The 19,079-nt window shown below is 51.5% G+C and overlaps 1 protein-coding gene across 2 annotated transcripts in view; it reads left to right on the top strand.

Moving 5' to 3' along the window:
• The first annotated feature begins 2,148 nt into the window (after positions 1 to 2,148).
• METTL13 (methyltransferase like 13) overlaps positions 2,149 to 19,079 on the top strand; it is a 122,588-nt gene continuing 105,657 nt past the window's right edge. The window contains exons 1-8 of one of the 2 annotated variants that reach the window (XM_006907804.3): positions 2,149 to 2,992; positions 4,287 to 5,046; positions 6,292 to 6,491; positions 7,881 to 8,076; positions 9,233 to 9,400; positions 10,652 to 10,867; positions 12,781 to 12,912; positions 14,176 to 15,377. In XM_006907804.3, coding sequence (XP_006907866.1) covers positions 2,840 to 2,992; positions 4,287 to 5,046; positions 6,292 to 6,491; positions 7,881 to 8,076; positions 9,233 to 9,400; positions 10,652 to 10,867; positions 12,781 to 12,912; positions 14,176 to 14,450 — 2,100 coding nt within the window. In that variant the 5' untranslated portion in view covers positions 2,149 to 2,839 and the 3' untranslated portion in view covers positions 14,451 to 15,377. Of the gene's footprint in view, positions 2,993 to 4,286; positions 5,047 to 6,291; positions 6,492 to 7,880; positions 8,077 to 9,232; positions 9,401 to 10,651; positions 10,868 to 12,780; positions 12,913 to 14,175; positions 15,378 to 19,079 lie in introns of those variants that run through there. The other variant, XR_003045054.1, reaches the window with a different exon arrangement.

Here is a 19,079-nt window from a genome sequence, read left to right as displayed (position 1 = left end):
GCGACCGCCGAGCAGTCGATCCCGCCTCCGCTCTCCACCCGCCGAGGCCCTGGCGGACGCGGGGTTTGGGCCAGGATCCCCAGGATTATAGTGTGCTTTCTATATGGGGGCTGGTCTCCGAGGTTCCATTCCGCCCGGGCGCGCTCGGAGGGCATTAGGGGAGGTGGACGCACCTGAGGAGTCCCTCGGGGCGGGGCGCCGAAGGCACGCTGGGGACTGGGCTGATGGGACCTTTACAAGGTGGTGCCTTCTGCGCGGTCCATCCCCCGGGCTAAGGCAGCCCAAGAGAAAAAGGGGGGCTCCAAGCCCGAGGCCTGCTTCGGATAGCCTAGGGTTTTCTGAAGTCGGAAGATCTGTGTGATCCCTTGTTTACGGAATCAGAGTTAGACTTGGAGAGATTGAGGGTTTCTAATCTTCATTTCAGACATTAGGAATCTCTGGTCCAGAGAGAGTTACTTGAGAGGTTGCACAGTTTGGGGCGAGGTCTCAGTTCTTTCCCCTGTATCCTTTAGAAGTCGAACCTAAAATAACTAGGTCCAGACTCTAGGCATGTTCTGCTCACTCCTCCTACTCCCCGCCTCACCCCACCTCTGCCTCCAAGTTGGCAGCATATTAAGCCTGCAGTTGCTGGGCACGGTAATCCAAAATTTGTTTTATTTGCCCACACATGCCCCGGCTAGATTGTTTTACTCATTTTTCCCCCTGTGACTTGTTTGCTACATGTCTTTTTTACTCATTATTTATGGTCTTCTGTTGATACAGTGTTTTGATGCATATTTAAGCCTAATTGAAGAGATTTTGGCTAGGGCACTGACTCTCAAGTTAATTTAGTAGTTGAATCACCTGAAAAGCCTTAAAAATGACTAATAACACACCTAATTGGCTTAAATTAACTATACTAATGATAACATATTTCTTAGTCAAACCTTGAAAGAAAAATTTCAAACAAGTATTTTAACAGAGTCAATGTTATATCTCAAGAATTTCTGCAATTTAAATGTTCATTGAATTGAATGAATCCTTGTGGGGGGAGAAGGCGGAGGATGTTTTTTTCTTCGCTATTGGGTAGCACTATAAGCACAGGGTCCTCAGCTCTCAAAAGTGCTTTCTGAAAGAACCATATCTCACCCATTAGCAACCCTGCATGCTGTGGTGGCTGAAGCCACCTGAGAGGCTCCTTTCAGTTCTCATTTTGCTTGGGTAGAGAGAAAATGTGAAAGCAAGAAGTGATACATGAAAATAGATCTTTCATGTTACTTGTAGAGGGCTTTTGGAGTAACCTTTTAAAATTCTGCAGTTGGAACCACATCCATTTTGACTTCACTCATACTTTAAAATAGTGGTTCTCAAAGTGTGGTCCCTGGACCAATATCATTAGCATTACCTGGGAACCTGGTAGAAGTGCAAATCCTTGGGCCCCACTATAGACCTGATGAATCAGAAACTAGGGCTGAGGGCTCAGTAATTTGTGTTTTAGTAAGTTCTCCAGGTAATTCTTGATGCATGTCAAAATTTGAGAACAACTCCTTTGACCCAAAATTTAATTCCACTTTAATCTGTTTAACTATTACCAGAGTCTATCTGGCTATCTATGCTAGTGAGGTCTGTAACAGCCCAGACTACAGATGCTCAATTCCAAGCCTATCTGCCCTCCTCAGTCTGTATATGTCTTCTGCGATTTATAGTGCTGTGAAAAGCCAATGATGCACATATTTTACTCTTTTAAAAACAGCACCCTTCACAGGAACTTCCTTAGGATATTAGGATGAGGATTTGAAAGTACAGTATGTTCATTTACACATAAAAATAAGCAGTAGTAACTGACATCAGAATGACAAGCTAAGGAAGCAGGTTATCAAAATGGATCTTAAACGGTACATACTGTGCTTTGAGGGGAGAAAGAGGAAGAGTAGGCACCTCTGAATACCTATTCTTTCCCCTTGAATTTTCATGTTATTACATTATTAACAGTGAAAACCTGTATCTGGTGCAGAAAACGTACAGCAAAGTGCCATTTTTCTCCATATTAAAATTGAATTACACAAGTGGTTGAACTAAGGCGGGGGTGGAGCGGGAGATGCAGAGATAAACGGCTAGGATGGGCAGTTTTCTTATGCTGTGGATCGGCTCTGCTCAACCCTTACCTCACTTCCTTCTACAGGTTTTTCTTTTCGGAGGGGGGGGACCCCTTCCTCCAGAGCGCAACCCCCGGCCGCACTCAGCCCCTGTGTGGCTCATGGTCAGAACTGGTGAAGAGGCTAGGAAACGAAGCGCACTCTCCGCCGATGCTGGAAAGCCCAGACCAGAGAAGCCAGCCCTTGCCGGGAGCTTGGACCCGAGACCAGAACCTGCACAGCAGGCCACTTCCGCTCGACTCTGGCTCGCGGGCCCGCCCCCTTCCGCCTCACGTAAATAAACGCTCGGCGCCTGCGACGCAGCCAGTGTGAGGCGAGCGCGTCGCAACCAGTGAGGTGTCAGGAACGAAAACCAATGGCCAATGAGATGCTGGGATGGCTTGGGCGGCCGACCAATCGCGAAGCCTCGCACCCGGATGTGCTTACCCGTTCTAAAACCCAGCTCTGAGAAAGTGAGGGGTTCCCCACGTGGGGCAGAGGCTGTGGGCGCGGGTGAGAGGCTGAGCGAGTGTTAGGTTCAGTGTCTCCCGCCTGCGATTGGCGTGTAAGGTTCATTCCTTTAGGTTTTGAGTGGGAGAGAAATCAATGTGGCTGCTGGTCGGTAGAAAGAATTCCCACCGCAGTGTCTCGGAGCCAGCGGGTGGGGAAGCCCCTCCGTTGGTACCTCACAGGGAATAGGACTGTGTTGAAGACGCAGTGGGAGTATGAATCTCTTACCTAAGAGCTCCAAGGAGTTCGGCTCCGTTGACTATTGGGAGAAGTTCTTCCAACAGCGAGGAAAGAAAGCTTTCGAGTGGTATGGAACTTACCTGGAGCTGTGCGGGGTGCTGCACAAATACATCAAACCCCGGGAAAAGGTAAGCGCAGCCTGGCATCGCCGTGTGGGTCTGTTCGGGAAGATGGGTCTTGCCTACCAAGTAATCCTACACATGATAGTGACAGGTGTGGGAGCCTAACGGCCCATAATTTCAGGTTTCCATGCATCGTTCCGACTAAAAGGCAATTACAAAACTTGAAGATTTTCAGGTAATAGACCTCCCGCCCCAGCTAATCCTTCAATTAATAATCTCATCGGAAATTCTTTAGTAACTCAACCTAAATATCGCCTCCTAGAGAAGAAAGTATGCGTTTCTGTTACTGTGCTTTCCCGTGGAGGGGGCAGCAGCTATGGCTTGACTGATAAACGAATGCTAAAGGAATCTGTTATCAAACGGTTGTTGCTGGTCCGCTGAATTTTGGGCGTGTGCTCAGCCCTTAAAGCTATGAAAGCATCAAGATATAAAGCCTGGGCACATCCCAGAGGTGAAAAGTGCTAAGTACAGTAACAGGTTTGACAGAGGTGGGGTTGTACTGGAAGTAGGGAAGGAAGAAAGGCGAAGAGTGTGTGTGTGTGTGTGTGTGTGTGTGTGTGCGCGCGCGTGCGTTCGTTCATTCAGTAGCTGAGTTCTCATAAGAAACTTCTGAGCTGAATGGTGGTACATGCATTCTGCAGATGGGGAAACTAAGGCGCTGAGAGCCAGTTTCTTGCCCAAGATCATACATGTAGTAAGTAGTCACATGGGAATTTAGAGTCAGGCCCATCTAGTTCCAAAGCTTATGCACTTCTCATTGTACCGTGCTTTTCCAGAGATGGTGACATCGGGGCAGAATTTTGAAGGGTCAGTGGGAGATTGCGCCACAGAGGGAGGCAACACCCTGTGTTTGTGCTTGCTTCAGGAAATAGCAGAATATCATGAGGAGGAGCCAAGGGCCTGAGGGGAATAGGATTATGCCAGACTAGGTTTTCAACAGTAAAACAAATAGATTTCAACTGTAACTATTGCATTTGGATGCTGTGACTTCCCGTCAGTTCTTGAGTAATTGGTTGTTTCAGAGGAAAGACCAACCATGAGTAGTTTGTTTCTGCAATACAGAAAACTTATTTTTCCCACAACTAGCATTGTCACCGAATGTGGTTTTCACCGTGAGTCCTGTAACCATTGGTGTTCCAAGATGGAGCCTAGACTCAACCCAGTGGTAGTGCTGTCTCCTGTGACAGTATCATCTCCCCCTTTTGAAAACATGCAGCAGCCAAGGCGAGACTTGATTCCTTGAAGCACGTGAAGCTCATTCCTTTGCCTTAGTCACCTCCAGCGTGTTGGTTTCCCCCAGGTGCTGGTGATTGGATGCGGTAACTCAGAGCTAAGCGAGCAGCTGTATGACGTGGGCTGTCAGGATATAGTGAATATCGACATCAGCGAGGTCGTCATCGAGCAGATGAAGGAACGCAATGCCAGCCGACGGCCCCAGATGCGCTTCTTGAGGATGGACATGACACAGATGGAGTTTCCTGATGGCTCGTTCCAGGTGGTGTTGGACAAGGGCACCCTGGATGCTGTCCTGACAGATGAGGAGGAAAAGACCCTGCAGCAGGTGGACAGGATGCTGGCTGAGGTTGGCCGTGTCCTGCAGGTGGGCGGTCGCTACCTCTGCATCTCCCTGGCTCAGGCTCACGTCCTGAAGAAAGCAGTGGGTCACTTCTCTCGGGAGGGGTGGATGGTGAGGGTGCACCAGGTGGCCAACAGCCAGGACCAGGTGTTGGAAGCAGAGCCTCGGTTTCCTCTGCCTGTCTTTGCCTTCATCATGACCAAGTTCAGGCCAGTCCCCGGCCCTGCCCTTCAGATCTTTGAGCTGTGTGCTCAGGAGCAGGGCAAGCCTGTGCGGCTGGAGAGTGCCGAGCGGCTGGCTGAGGCGGTGCGGGAGCGGCAGCAGTATGCCTGGCTGTGCAGCCAGCTGTACCGCAAGGCTGGGCTGGGGAGTGTGTCCCTGGACTTGTGCAGTGGGGACACGGGGGAGCCACGCTACACCCTGCACGTGGTGGACAGCCCCACTGTGAAACCATCGCGGGACAATCATTTTGCCATTTTCATCAGTGAGTTGGAATTGGACCCCCTCTTCCCTGGAGGGGCTGGGGTGGGGCTTCGGTGGCTGGGTGTGCCTTGGCTGGTTCCACCTCGCAGGGGACGGTACTTTTCAGAGGTTAGACAAGCTGAGGCGAGAGGAAGGGACAGCAACGGCTCCTGGCTACCTGCTTAGATTGGAAGCTTGTTTCTTCTCATCTTGCATTGCAAAGGCTTGACGAGGTGGGAGAATGGGGTGGTCAGGGAAGGGAGAGCAGTAACAGAAAGAGAAGTCACACACTGTGGAGATGTTAGTTACTTTGTAACGGTACTGGAAACGATGCTCAGGGCTCTGCAGCCTGTGCCCTGCGCGACCCGGGAAGGCCCCGGGGGAGTTGTGGAAGTTGCTGTCCATCTGCTGAATTTAGACAGCACAGAGAAGTGGCTAAAAAAAGCCCCGGAACCAGACTGTTTGGATTCCAGCCCTGGCCCAGTCACTTCCGGGTGGTGTGACATTTCTCTCTGTGCTTCAGTTTCCTCGTCTGTAAAATGAGAGCGTAACTACCTTGTGTAGTTGTGAGAAGTGAAAAAGCACCTGGGACGGTGCCTGGCACGCGATAAGTGCTTTTTAAACGTTAGCATTGTTATTGAAGGGTAAATGATACCAGATTTACCTTAATAGTGATCAGAAGAGAGACTGGGAGGGAATGCTTTCAAAAGTAGAAAATTTTAGACAAATGCAAGGTGTTGATATGGTCGTGCTGGTCATTTGACGACTGAGCCTTTTTCCCAAGTATTTTGCAATCCCCACTGTCCACCTGTGGGAACGAAGAGTGCTTTGGGCATGAACATGGAGTCTGGGGCTGGATGCCGGGGTTTGCCATTAATTAACTGTGTGAACTTGGGCAAGTAGTGTAACTTCTGAGTCTCAATTTCCTCATTTATACGATGGGAACAATAATGCCACCCATATCCTGGGCTATTGTGAAGGTTCGATTTGTTTCTATTCGTAAACTGCTTGGAATAACGCCTGGCACGTAGTAAGCGTTAGTATTATCGCTACTTTCCTTGCACCGGGTACCTGCCTCCTTCCCTTCCAGACCCTTGGTCCTGCCCCTGTCTGATGGCTGCTTTGCTCTAGGCCTTGTGCTCTGGGGAGTTGATGGCCCCTTAGTGGGTCACAGTTGGAAGGGATGCTGGGCCTGGGCAGGGCTGGCTCTCTGCCACATGGGTTACATCCTCTCTAGGACTCCCTGTAACCAAGTGCCTGTTTCTAGTCCCCCAGGGTCGGGAGACCGAGTGGCTTTTTGGCATGGAGGAGGGCCGGAAGCAGCTAGCGGTCAGCGCCGGCTTCAGGAGGCTGATCACAGTGGCCCTTCACCGAGGTCAGCAGTACGAAGGCATGGACAGCATCCAGGCCGAGCTGTCGGCCAGAGTCATGGAGCTGGCCCCGGCCGGGATGCCCGCCCAGCAGCAGGTAACAGCCCTGGCAGCAGCTTTCATGGGTCTCTGGGGAAGTCACCTTAGCAACCGGGAAGGCAGACTGTGTCTTGGAAGGAGCTGGGATGAGCTCTGTGACCCTAGTCTGTTCCTGGAGGGCATGTCAGCAGCCACTGCTAAGTGGCCATAAATTTCGTTCCCTGGCCCCAGGCCGTGGTGGCACGGATTGAGACCACAGGGGCATCTGTGTCTGGGGGCCTCGGGCTCCGCGGACACAGTGTGAGGGAAGTGCTGTCCACCTTGCAGGCTCCGGCTCTCACTCTGCGGATCGCTCAGACTGTGTGTGTGTTTCCTCACTTTCGCACAGAGTGTCCTTGGCCATTTTGCTTCTTAGAACCGTCGTTATCTGAGGGTAGGATGGGAAAAGGCCGAAACAGTCGCTCAGCATGATTTTTAGGATATTAGCGTTGCCATCCGGTGTTTTACTGGGAAGGAAACAAGATTTTTGCCAAAATGGCGATACCGTCTGTCTTCTGCCATCCTGGCCATAAGACAGGATACTTGACAGGTGACTGTACTGCAAAGACTTTATCCCTCTTGATAGAGGGCGAAACCAAGGTACCTGGAAGCTCGGTGCTACAGTAACAACTCGGAACAGAACAGGCTCCCGGGTCCCCAGCCTGGGGTTGTGCTCGCTGGGCTGACCTGTGCTCGCTGGTGAATGGTTGATGCTTCCCAGCAGACCCTGGGGTTGGCGTCCACCTGGGAGAGCGCCTCCTGTGGGGGCTGCATTCGCGACCTCCTCTCACCAGTGCCTGTGTCTCTGCAAGTCTGGTGATTACTAACTGCTCAGGGAGGTCTTTAAAAAGAAATAGGTGTAAAGATTGGGAGGAGAAATGGAAAAGTTTAGGGGGGAAACGTATTTTTCTTTTAATTTTTCCCTCCCGTTTAGAACAAAGGGAGGAAAAGGTGGGCGTAACTGAGGGGAGGGAGGCGTTTCCCCACATTCCGTCAGACTGCTTGTTTCCTCTGGACTTTGTTATCTTACGCTGTTCACGTTCTTCCTCTCATAATCATAGTCTTCCTGGTTGGGGGGTCCCCCCTGGCTTTAATTGTTCTGGACTGTTGAGAGTCCTTTTGAGGATTACCATTGAGAACCTCGCATTTTTCTTGGGGAGAACCGGCTGCATGTCACTCATGGTTTTGGGGATCAGTTGGTTTTCAGAAAGGTGAATTAAACCTTTTGCGATCCACTCAGAGGGCCCCGAGAAGCACTTTACTAGAGCGGCAGGCCTCAGGTTGTTCCTGCCCGGAACCTTTGAGCGAGGGTTCCTCCTGGACACGCGGGGGGTGGGGGGGGTGGCTTATGATGGCCCGGACTCCCTAACGAGCCAGTGTTCTGACCACATCCCTGCTTTCCCTTTAGGTGCCCTTCCTGTCTGTGGGTGGGGACATTGGCATCCGGACCGTTCAGCACCAAGACTGCAGCCCCCTGAGTGGTGACTACGTCATCGAGGATGTGCAGGGGGACGACAAGCGTTACTTTCGGCGGCTGATCTTCCTTAGCAACAGGAACGTGGTGCAGTCGGAAGCCCGGTTGCTGAAGGACGTGTCCCACAGAGGTGAGGCGTCAGAGGCCTGGCGGTGGGCCGAGTGGACGTGGCATGGCCTGTCGCTTTGGGGTGGTCAGAAGGACCTGGGAGCTTGGCCGAGATGTAGGACAGACCTGGATACCGGTGACCAGAGGCGCGGGGCTCTGCGGCTTCTCCTCGTCCCCTGTGGACTCTTAGGGCGTGAGTGGCCGCAGCAGAGCAAAGACGTGTGTCGTGCTCTGTGTCCCGAGCAGAGCTGGCTGTGAAACAGCCAGGAGCAGGGGCAGTGGCTTACCACATAAGTGTGACCGTCGCTTCAGTGCCTGCAGTGAGAAGGCCACCGTTCTGCAAGTTGCTCCGCGTGTGTCCATGTATTAATTGGGCAGGCCTCAGCGCCGGGAGCAGAAACATGGACCGTAGGGCCAGCCCTGCCTGACTCCACAGCGCCACCCTTTGGCACCTGCTTCTCCGGGCTTTGGAGTTGGTGGGTGCCTCAGAGGGCACGTAGGCCAGCGCTGTTCAGTAGAACTTTCTGCAGTGGAGGACGAGGAAGTTGTCCTCTGTCCATTCCTACTGCCCACGTGGTTCGGTAGAATGATGCTGGCGTCGGAGACAGGCAGTCCCAGGTTCAAGTCCTGGCCTCACCGCCTGCTGATTCCGGGCCTAATTATTGTCTTCGGATCCTCAGGTTCTCCGTCTGGCAATAATCGGAATTACAGGCTCGTCATAGGAGCTAAAAGAGTTAAAGTCCTTGTACAGTGGGGGTGATTATTAGCTTTAAGTCCTCCTTTCCTACACCACGTTTATGAATAAATGTTTCTCCGTGGAGAGGGACCAGGACTCCTCAGCCTTTCGGGTGCGTCTGCCCTTTTCCTTCTCCGACTCTGCTCCGCACTGGTGTGTGTTGAATGTTTAGCAGCCATCTCTTTGGGGGAGATACAGTCCTGACGTGTACTGTTTGCCAATTTCATGAAAATGGCCATGGCCGCCATGGCTAGGTTTCAAGCCACCAACATGTCAGCTGGATCACACAATTCCTGCATTTTAAACAATCGGTTTAAATTGTTTAAATTGAGTAGGGTCGAGCCAGCTGCAGCACACTGTCGCTCGTGTGGCTTGCTGTCCGAGGAGCAGCGTTCTCAGCATAGGACTTCATTCGTGTACCCCCTCTCTTTCTCACATGTAGCCCAGAAGAAACGGAAGAAGGACAGGAAGAAGCAGCGGCCTGCTGACACTCCCGAGGACCTCCCCGCAGCCCCAGGGCAGGCCATCGATAAGAGCTACCTGTGCTGTGAGCACCACAAAGCCATGGTCGCCGGCCTGGCCTTGCTGAGAAACCCGGAGATGCTCTTAGGTGAGGGGGTCGCCACTGCCTTGCACGGCGGGGAGTGCGTGAGGTCGCCGAAGCCGGCAGAGCCAGCTGCCTTGCAGTTTCTAGCGGTGGTTGCAGGCCGACGAAAGCATGCACACGCGTGTCTTTCTTACTACTAAGCTCACAGCCATCCGAGTAACTCTTCCCCCAAAGTCAGATTGTAATCTTGAAATGGATACGTGTGTTGATGTCAAAATTGTTTTCTTCTCGTTTATTTTAAAAATCAAGGTATAGAATACATGCAATGAGATACATAAACTACACATTCTTCAGCTGTTCAGCTTGATGGGTTTTTGCACATGTTTATACCCACGTAACCAGATGGAACATTTGACAGTCACGTGTCTGGAGAAATACCTTTGCACTTGAGGATTCCTGGCTTTTCAGGAATGTGTTGTTTGAAGGCCAGGTGCAATTCTATCTTGAATTTTTACTTTAAAAAAATCCATATTACAGGTAGTGCAGTCATCGCCCTATCACTAATGACAGGTTTGGATCGGCTAGCATGGTAGCAGAAATGTTCGTGTGTCTGTCTGCGCTTGTAACCGTCTTCACCCCAAGACCCCGAGTGTGTCTTAGGGAAACACCCGCCCTCTCGGCCCGTCTCGGCATTGATGTGTGTCCCTGGAGGCTCGGTTCTTGTATTCAGTCCTCAGGTCTGTCTCCTTTGGTGATTCCTTCTTGTTTCTCGTCTTCCCTCCATCCCTCTGTGGTTGCTGTGGCTTCTCTGTGCTTAGGTCTAGAATTTGGGCCTTGTTTTCCTGTGATTTCTGGAACTCGGATGGATTGCCCTGGCCTGGCGATGTGGCCGAGAGGGCAGCTGCGGCCTGTGAGTGGAAAGCTGGACGGAGGGCGTCGCATCTGTCCTGCCCTGTGGTCGTGAACCAGGTGTAGGCCGTTGTCCCTTCTGTTTCTTAGAGGGGTCTAATCACGCTTACGGTGGGGACTCTTGATGTGATATCAGCCAAGCGCTTTGGGATCTTTAAGGGGCTGTAAGAATAACACACAGGTTCATCTTCTGAATCTGGTAAAGGAGGGATTGTGAGGCTGGGGTTGAGGTTTCAGATGTCAAATTAACTCTTAAATTTCTGTGGTGAGACAGGGAAGCCAGATCCCTCACCTTGAATTCCTGGGCAGTGCCAACAATCTGACTCCCTCTTTTGCCCTCTCGAGGCTGCTACCGAACTTTCCAGTGAGCAGATGGTATAATGCCGCTTTATTCCTTTGTTACAGAGACTCCCCTGGCATTGCTGGTGGTAGGCCTGGGCGGAGGCAGCCTCCCCCTCTTCGTCCACGATCATTTCCCAAAGTCCTGCATCGATGCTGTGGAGATCGACCCCTCCATGTTGGAAGTGGCCACCCAGTGGTTTGGCTTTTCCCAGAGCAGCCGGATGAAGGTCCACATTGCAGACGGCCTGGACTATATTACCAGCCTGGCAGGAGGAGAAGGTACTGCTGTTGAAGAATCGGAGGGGTGTCAAGGGAAGAATGTGCCACGGTTTCTGGGCCTGCGAGGGCCTCTGGACTTCATCTGTAAGAGGGTGGCGTCAGCAGCATCGTCGTCTTTCCCTGTTGGTTTGTTGGCGTGTTTATTCAGCACATAGAGTGCCAGCCACGTGCTCTGCACAGCGCGGGGCTTGGGGTGTAGCTGCAGGTGAAACGGACTGTTTCCTGCCCTGCCGGCCCTGACATGCCAGGGGCTGCTCTTCTGACCCTGTCATTTTGCTGCCCCCTCTCCATCCCAGTAAACCTGAAGTCCGTAGCTGGATGAGGAAGAGGGGAAGGAAAGTTGGGGTCTGTGTTGGAAGCTGTTTTTTCTGCATCTTTCAGCTGGAGGCGAAGCCAGAAGTAGAGCAGGATACCACTGCCATCCATTGGTGGTTCTAAACCTCGGGGACATTTGGCATTGTCTGCAGCCATTTTTTTGGTTGTCATTGCTATTTGGTGGAGGCGCTTCTGGCGTCTGGTGGGTAGAGACGAAGGATGCTGCTAAACCCCCTACAACGCACAGGACAGCCACTGGCGACAGTGAATTACCTGACCCGAAATGTCAGTAGTGCAGAGGTCGAGAAACCCTGAGGCAGCTGCTCCCCAGCAGGAAGTCTGGTAGCTTCAGAAAGGGAGATGTCGGGTTGGTTCGGTCCTGAGTGAACCTGGGGTCTCGGGCCACCCACCCTTCCTGGTCTGCTTGTTCCACAACAGGTGCTCTGTCCTCGCTGGGTTAGAGTACCGTCCGGGAAGGCGTGGCAAACCAGGATGACAGTTTGGTGTCCGGATGAGGATATTTGGGGATGGGGTAAACAGATGCTGCCTTATTTTCATTGCAAACTGAACTGAACCACATTAGGGTTTCACAGATTTCGTCTCTGAGGCTGGGGCCACTTGGGGCTCAGGCTTGAGACAGCTAATACATGTGAAGCATTTAAAACAGTGCCAGGCATGTGATAGGGGCTCAGCAGCCTTGATCTCTAACCACCAGCACCTTTCGGATTGATTATTGGAGGGCTCAAGGCTGCAACTGTTGTCCTTGGACTGTCATGAGCCAGAATGTTCTGTTCCGAAGAAACCACAATTAGATGTGTGCTATGAACAGTGATGGGCATGCAGTAGCCCAAGTAAATATTTATTATGTGATCATTATTTTGGTCTCAAAGTTTGCTAAAAATAAGTCAGTGGTATTGCAGGCCACTTGTAAAATGCTGTTGTTATTAATGAGACTGTTATTAAAGAGTGGATCCAGTTCTTCATTTTCTCACTCATTTAGCAAAATCATTTCTTTGAGCCAGCTATTGTTCAGGTAACTAGAAAAGATACACTGAGTTTGATCTGAGAACATTTTCTCCTAGGAGGCAACATATGTCCAGAGTTAAGCTGAAGTTGCCATTTTCTGGGTCAGCCCTTAGAGGCTTGGACAGCTGCCCTGTCGGGATCAACGGGCCTCAACTCTGACTGTATTTAGAATTCCCTGGGGGCTAAAGAAAATTAGGGGCTCCCTCTCCCCATCCCCATCTGCTCCCTGTCACCGTGTGGTTTTTAACTCAGTGTCAGGACAGGGGCCTAGGCTCCCCAGGTATTTGGAAGCTTCATGTCCTGCCAACAGACGACTTTTCACCAGCTGGTCATCATGCAGAGGAGATGAGGTGGAGGCCTCGTCCCTAACGGGGGTACTCACAGCACAACCCCGACAATGACTCCCCCGGAGGGTGGCGTCAGTGCCCTTGACAGGCGAACCACATCCTCCGTGTTCTCCTTCTGACAGCCCCTTGCGCCCACCACAGGCCACAGGAGAGATGAGATGTGGGAATGTAAATGGCATTGGTTTATCCAGCCCAGACAAAAACTCGGTTGCTTCTCTTTCCCAGCACGGCCTCGCTACGACGTCATAATGTTCGACGTAGACAGTAAGGACCCCACCCTGGGAATGAGTTGTCCCCCCCCAGCGTTCGTGGACCAGCCCTTCCTGCAGAAGGTCAAAAGCATCTTGACTCCCAAAGGTATGAAACGAAAGGTTGGGATTGGGGGCTGGATGGGTCCTGTAAAACATTTTTTTTTCTTTTTAATGAAAAATGCATTATAAACATGTTGCTCGATCAGTTAAAGTCGAACACATCCATTCACTAGCACCAAACAACATTTCCAGTTTCTCCAATGTCCAGTCCTACCTCCTTTCAGTGGCCCAGCCTGCCCTCGGGGGCAGCCGCTCCCCTGACTCCTGTCAGCACAGCTTAGTTTCACCCGTTTTTCTTCGTGTAAATGGAATCGTACGGACCGTCGCCTTTAAGTTTCTGTGGCCTTGCGCTGAACGTGATGTCCGTGAGATTCGGCCGTGGCGTTGCGTCTCCAGGGTTCCCGTCGTTGCTGTGCAGCGGCACGGCGTGACCGTAGCTGTGTCGGCTTCTCCGTTCCGCCGTTGGTATGTGGCGTGTCCCATTTGGAGCTTCCGTAAGGAGTGCCACCCTTGGCGTGCCCGCGGGAGCCTCTCGGCGAGGCGTTTGCAGGTCTGCCGGGCTTACGTGTGGAGTCGCCGCTGCTGGATCCCAAGCGGCGCGTCTGCTCAGCTTCTGCAGATGCCGCCACTCGGTTTTACGAAGTGGCAATAGTAATTCCCGTTCCCACTGGCGTGGCTGCCGGCCGAGTTCTTCCCACACGCCCTGGACCGTGTTATTTCATCGTCACCACGGCCCATTTTCAGATGAGCGGACCGAGGTGAAGAGGCTTGTCGAGGTCACAGCCGGGGCTCCAGCCCCTGGGCTTGTGAAAGCCGGAGCTCAATCCAGGTGCTCACGCCTCCCAGGTGTTTTGATGTGGTGACAGGTATTGTGGTGAACAGTTGATTTAGAACCTAAATTGTCACAAGTCAAGATACTCGGGACTGTCTCACTGGCTGATAAATGCTGCATGGCAGGAACATGGCGTGCCTGTGGGGTCGGTACGTTCTTTCTCAGGGTCATTCATTACTTCTTTCTCAAAGCAATTCTTTGGGAAACTGAGGCAATGACCACGGTACCGTCATTTGTTAGTGGCGCAGACGAGCAGGGAATTAGGCTGAAGGCGCCTCACGGTGCACGTGGTTGCCGTGCTTTTCTGTTTCTCCGTTTGTGCCGTGTGTCCCCTGCCAGCTGCTGCTGCCGCCGGTGCGTTTCTTAGGCCGCCAGCCTCCCTGGGGCAGGAATTGGTATTTTCCGCAGAGCTGACCCTTGTCTCCGACATGTCACCTGATCTGTGGTCATTCTGACTCTTTCCTTCCCACCCTACAGGTGTCTTTATCCTCAACCTCGTGTGCCGAGACTTGGGGCTAAAGGACTCAGTGCTGGGTGGGCTCAAGGCGGTGTTCCCCCTTCTGTACGTCCGGCGAATCGAGGGGGAAGTGAACGAGATCCTGTTCTGTCAGCTGCACCCCGAGCAGACACTTGCCACGCCAGAGCTGTTGGAAATGGCCCGGGCCTTGGAGCAGACCCTGAGGAAGCCAGGGAGGGGTTGGGACGACACGTATGTCCTGTCAGACATGCTCAAGACTGTGAAGATCGTGTGATCGCTGGCCTTGCAGTCTTCCCGGCTTCCTGCTGGCCTGACCTTGGGCTCGCAGCTGGCCAGAGTGAAGAAAGCACAGTGCTTTCAAGCCGCGTATTTTTCTTGGTTTCATACTCGACTGCGTGCGACCTCCAGCTTGCTGAGGTTGCCCGACGATCTGGGAAAATAAAGACGTTTTTCCCATCCTGACCTCTTCAGGACCTCTCGGTTGCTCGCCTGTGCCTCCTGCACCGTGTCCTTGAGTAGGACCCCTGCCGGAAGCCCCGACGGACGCCAGCGCCCTAATGCACGGGCACCTTAGGATGGACACCGTCACACGTGACCGCGGGCTCATGCTCGCTTTCTTCTGTTGGCTCTGTGGGAATGACCTCGCTTCTGGGCCAAAAGACTATAAACAGCGTAGGATCTTCGTAGACGTGGGACAGGTTTGAGAGACCATCCCACTGTTTCTCTGCAGGTGGAAGTGCCGCCGCCATGGTCCCTAGTGTTAAGAACCTGCTAATCCACTGTTTCACAGCTTGTCTCAGCTTCCCAATCCTTGTAGCCGGAGCTGTCCGCTTCCTTCTCAGTGGAAGGAGTGGATGTGACCGGCCCATTACTGTGCGTGTCAGACTTAGCCAGCTCGTCTCTAGTGTTGGTTCACTCCCATTTACGGAGTGACAGCTACATGCCAGACCCAGCGTAAGGAGCTGTGGTGGAAGTAAAGATGTTTGAGTCCACGGCCAAGCCACCCTTGAACGTGCCCCGTCTCGTCTGGTCTCAGAAGCTAAGCAGGGTCGGGCCTGGTTAGTGCTTGGATGGGAGACCACCTCGGAAGACCAGGTGCTATAGGCATAAAAAAAATAAAAAAAAAAAATATGTTTGAGAATGGCCAAAGCTCATGGATTAGTAATAAAAGTTAACGTCTTCCAGGAATTTTAAAAAATGATTTACATTCATGGTCTCGTTTAATTTGAGATAAAAGATAGTTTAACCCAAACTAAGATATCTAACCCCAAATCTCACTTGAGCTAGAAGCATCAGTCTTATCCATTTATTGAAACTGTTAAAACAGCAGTTCTGAGATTGGCTTGAATTTCACCCCCCAGTTATGCCAAGTCTGACTTGCTGAGCCGTGCTGTGGAAAATAGGCATTGTCACTATCCAGCCCTCGGCTTCTCTCTCCACAGGCCCTTTAAAATGGACTCTAGCCCCGGGGTGAAGCATGTTTCAAAGGTAGGTTGTCACCCTCACAAAAACTGGGTCGGCCCCCTGAGGAGGAGGGAGGGGGTGCGGGTCTCCCCTGGGGCCGTGTGAAGGGAGCCGATCTCGTCAGGTCACCCTCAGTTTGAGAATACTCCGCTGGCATCTAATCTGTAAGCTCACGCGGTGTTAGGGTCCTTCCTGTGTCACACCTGCAGTGGGGTCACCCTGCAGTGCTATGCAGACCTCGGAGGGGCACACTCGGGTGGCACAGCCAAGCTAGGGCATTCCCAGAATGATGACTGGCTCTCGACTGCATCTTAAGAGCCGTCCAAGGAAGTAGCCAGGTTCATTGCAGAGAAGCCTTTGGAGGTGGGAAGCAGCACTCGGGGAGATGACGCTCATCTTAAAAATTTTGAAAGACGGTACGAAAGAAGAGTGAGGTTGGTACGTGTGTCTCCAAAGGCTCGAGGAAGACCAATGGGCAGAAATTACAGCTGGGCCGCGTTTACCTTAATTTCCTACAAAGATTTGTACCAGTGGGGACCAGTATGTCCATCAGAACACGCGGCAACTCAAGGTGTTTACTCAAACCCTAGTCTAACCCCCTTCTGTGCTTGCCGAGCTGTGAGGAAAGGTAATGCCGTCGGCCCATCTTCCCCATTGGAGGGCTATTCACTTTTTTTTGAGGGGGGTTTCATTTGACTTGTATTTATTTAAAAACAAAATTTTAAATTTTAAAAATTGAGACGACATCGGTTAATACATGCAGGTTTGAAGTGTATCACTTCGTAATTCAGTATCTGTTTGCACTATAGCGTGTTCACCACCAAAGTCTAGTTTCCATCCATCACCATATGTGTGACCCCCTTTCCCATCTCAGCTTCTCCCCACCTCCTTCCTCCTCTGGGAACTGCCAGTCTGTTGTCTGTATCTATGAGTTTGCTTTTGTGTGTTTCCTTTTCATTTGACATCCCACATGAGTGAAATCGGACAGTTTTCGTCCTTTTCTGTCTGACTTATTTCACTTAGCCTAACGCCCTCGAGGTCCATCCACGTTGTTGCAAATGGCAATATTTTACCTTTTTATGGCTGAGTGATATCCTATTGTATATATGTGCCACATCTTCATTATCTGTTCACCTGTCAATGGACGCTCAGGTCGCTTCCCTATCTTGGCTATTGTAAATAATGCTGCAGTGAACATGGGGGTGCAGATATCTTTTTGAATTAGTGTTTTTGTTTTCTTTGGATAAATATCCAGAAGTGGAATTGCTGGATCATACGGTAGTGCTGTTTTTAATTTTTTGAGGAGCCTCCATACTGTTTTTCCATAGTGGCTGCACCAATTTACAAGCCCACTAATAGTGCACTACGTGGGAAACTTAAAAATGCTTAAGCCCGGGCCCCGCCCCCAGAGGTTCTGATTTAACTGGTCTCGGGTGCAGTCTTTGAATCAGTTTTGAAAAGCCGTCCAGGGGATTATGTGTTGAGGACCTCCGAGGCAGAGGCTCTGAGTGGCTGTGTCTGTCGGGAAGGGAGGGGGAGTTGCCATATCCCATCAGTGGCTATCGGCTTCTCTCTGAGTCGCTTGATAATTGGACGATGCTCTCCTCCTGCTGCCTGGGAAAAGCACGCTGCGTTTGCCTTTACTCAGACTCAATGTTCCGATACCAGATATGTGGATTTCCTCCCCCAAACCAAGCAATTCTCCAACACCAGCCAGGTGTCGTACAGTTCTATCCAAAGCTGATACTACCTGCTGGGGTTAGCACAGACCCCGCAAGCCTGCTCCCTCCTCCCACTTCAGATGCCCACCTCAGAACCGCAAGTCCAGGTTGTCACTGTGCTTCTGACCAACTGGCTATAGATCAGAGGTTCCTATGACCCCCTCCTCGGGTTTGCTGATTTGCTGGAGTGCTCACAGAACTCCAGAAGAGCGTTTAGATTACGAGCTTATCATAAAAGGTTACAACTCAAGAACAGCCAGATAGAAGGGATGCACAGGGCAAGGTGTATAGGAGGGGTCACACCGGCCGCCTCGCACCTTTCTGTGTTCACTCCCCCTCAAAGCTTTCTGGACCCATACTCTTGAAATTTTTATGGATGCTCCATCAGGTAGACGTGATGGATTAATAATAACTCAATGTCTAGCTCTTCTGCCTTCCCTGAAGGATGGAGGGTGGGGCTGGAAGCCACGAGTTTATAATCAGGGCTTGGTCTGTCTGGTGACCAGCGCCCATCCGGGAGCCTACCAGGGGTCACCTCCTTAGAACAAAAGATGCTCCCATCGCCCAGGAAATCGGAGGCGTTTTAGGAGCTCTATGTCAGGAACTGGAGTCAGAGACCAACATACATTTTTATTATTCACACACACCTCAGCTCCTTGCTTTTTGAGTGGATGACAGGTTGAAGAGGTCAGCTTGCTGCACGGGTGACTTTCTCCATGTGGCACAGCCCCACTCCCCACTCACACGGGGCGCCGAGAGTGTGTGCCGAGCAGTGCCCCACCAGCCCAAGGGCTAGGAGAGCAAACCGTAGGGAATCCAGTTGCCCTGTGGCGCATCGAGCCTTTGGTTCCTATTAATTTGTCAACAGGGAACGGTCCATAAGTCAAATTCTCAAGATGAGTTTTTCTCTCTTATATGCAATAGGAATTTTTTTTTTGAGAGATTTCTGTGCCGGATCCCATGTTTGTGCTGAGGGGCACGGCTGTCACAGAGCTCACTGCCCGGCTGGGAGGCCAGTCTCAACATGTGCGTGTGAAGTGGGGAGCGTACAGAAGTGGTCAGGTGTCGGCTGAGTCTTCCTAGGTCCTTGTCGGAACAGACTGGAAGGGCTGCAGTCCCAATGAAACCTGCTTCCTGAAATGATGGAAGGCTGAACAGTTTTGTTCTTCTAGCTCAGGGGCGAGCAAGTCCTTATGCCTCCCAGTAGATGGCGCTAGAAATCACATTTACATTCCGGAACATCTGGAAAATTCGGGTGGGAGGGCAGAGCAGAGTCGGGGAGCTGTTTGTTGTACCTGAACCATACTTCCTGCTGCTTCCTCTCAGGTCCAAGGATAGACTCCTGCTTTGCCTGCTTCTCTCTCTCCACCCAGTACCGCTATCCGCTCTGCCGTTTCCCCAACGAGCTTCGTCCTTCCCCTTGTGTGGAGAGAGCACGATTTCCTCCAGGCAAGGTGAAGGCAGAGGTCCTGTCGCCCCACATCCCTGATTTCAGAAACAATGATGGGAAATAAAGCAATGGATCATGCTAATAGGAGCTGAAGGAGCATAAATCTAGGCAGCATGGAAGAAATAAAAATGTAGCATACATGCATCTGGGCCTGAGCTGGCATGTCAGATTTTCTCCCAGGATATGTCATTTCTATCATAGTAGTAAGTAGGTGGAAACAAAATAAGATTGGCAGAAAAAAAATTGATGAAATAATGGATTTGGATAT

Source organism: Pteropus alecto, unplaced genomic scaffold, assembly GCF_000325575.1.
Source record: "Pteropus alecto unplaced genomic scaffold, ASM32557v1 scaffold101, whole genome shotgun sequence".
NCBI lineage: Eukaryota > Metazoa > Chordata > Mammalia > Chiroptera > Pteropodidae > Pteropus > Pteropus alecto.
Note: the sequence above shows the minus strand (reverse complement) of the source record. Positions and strands in the feature narration are given on the sequence as shown.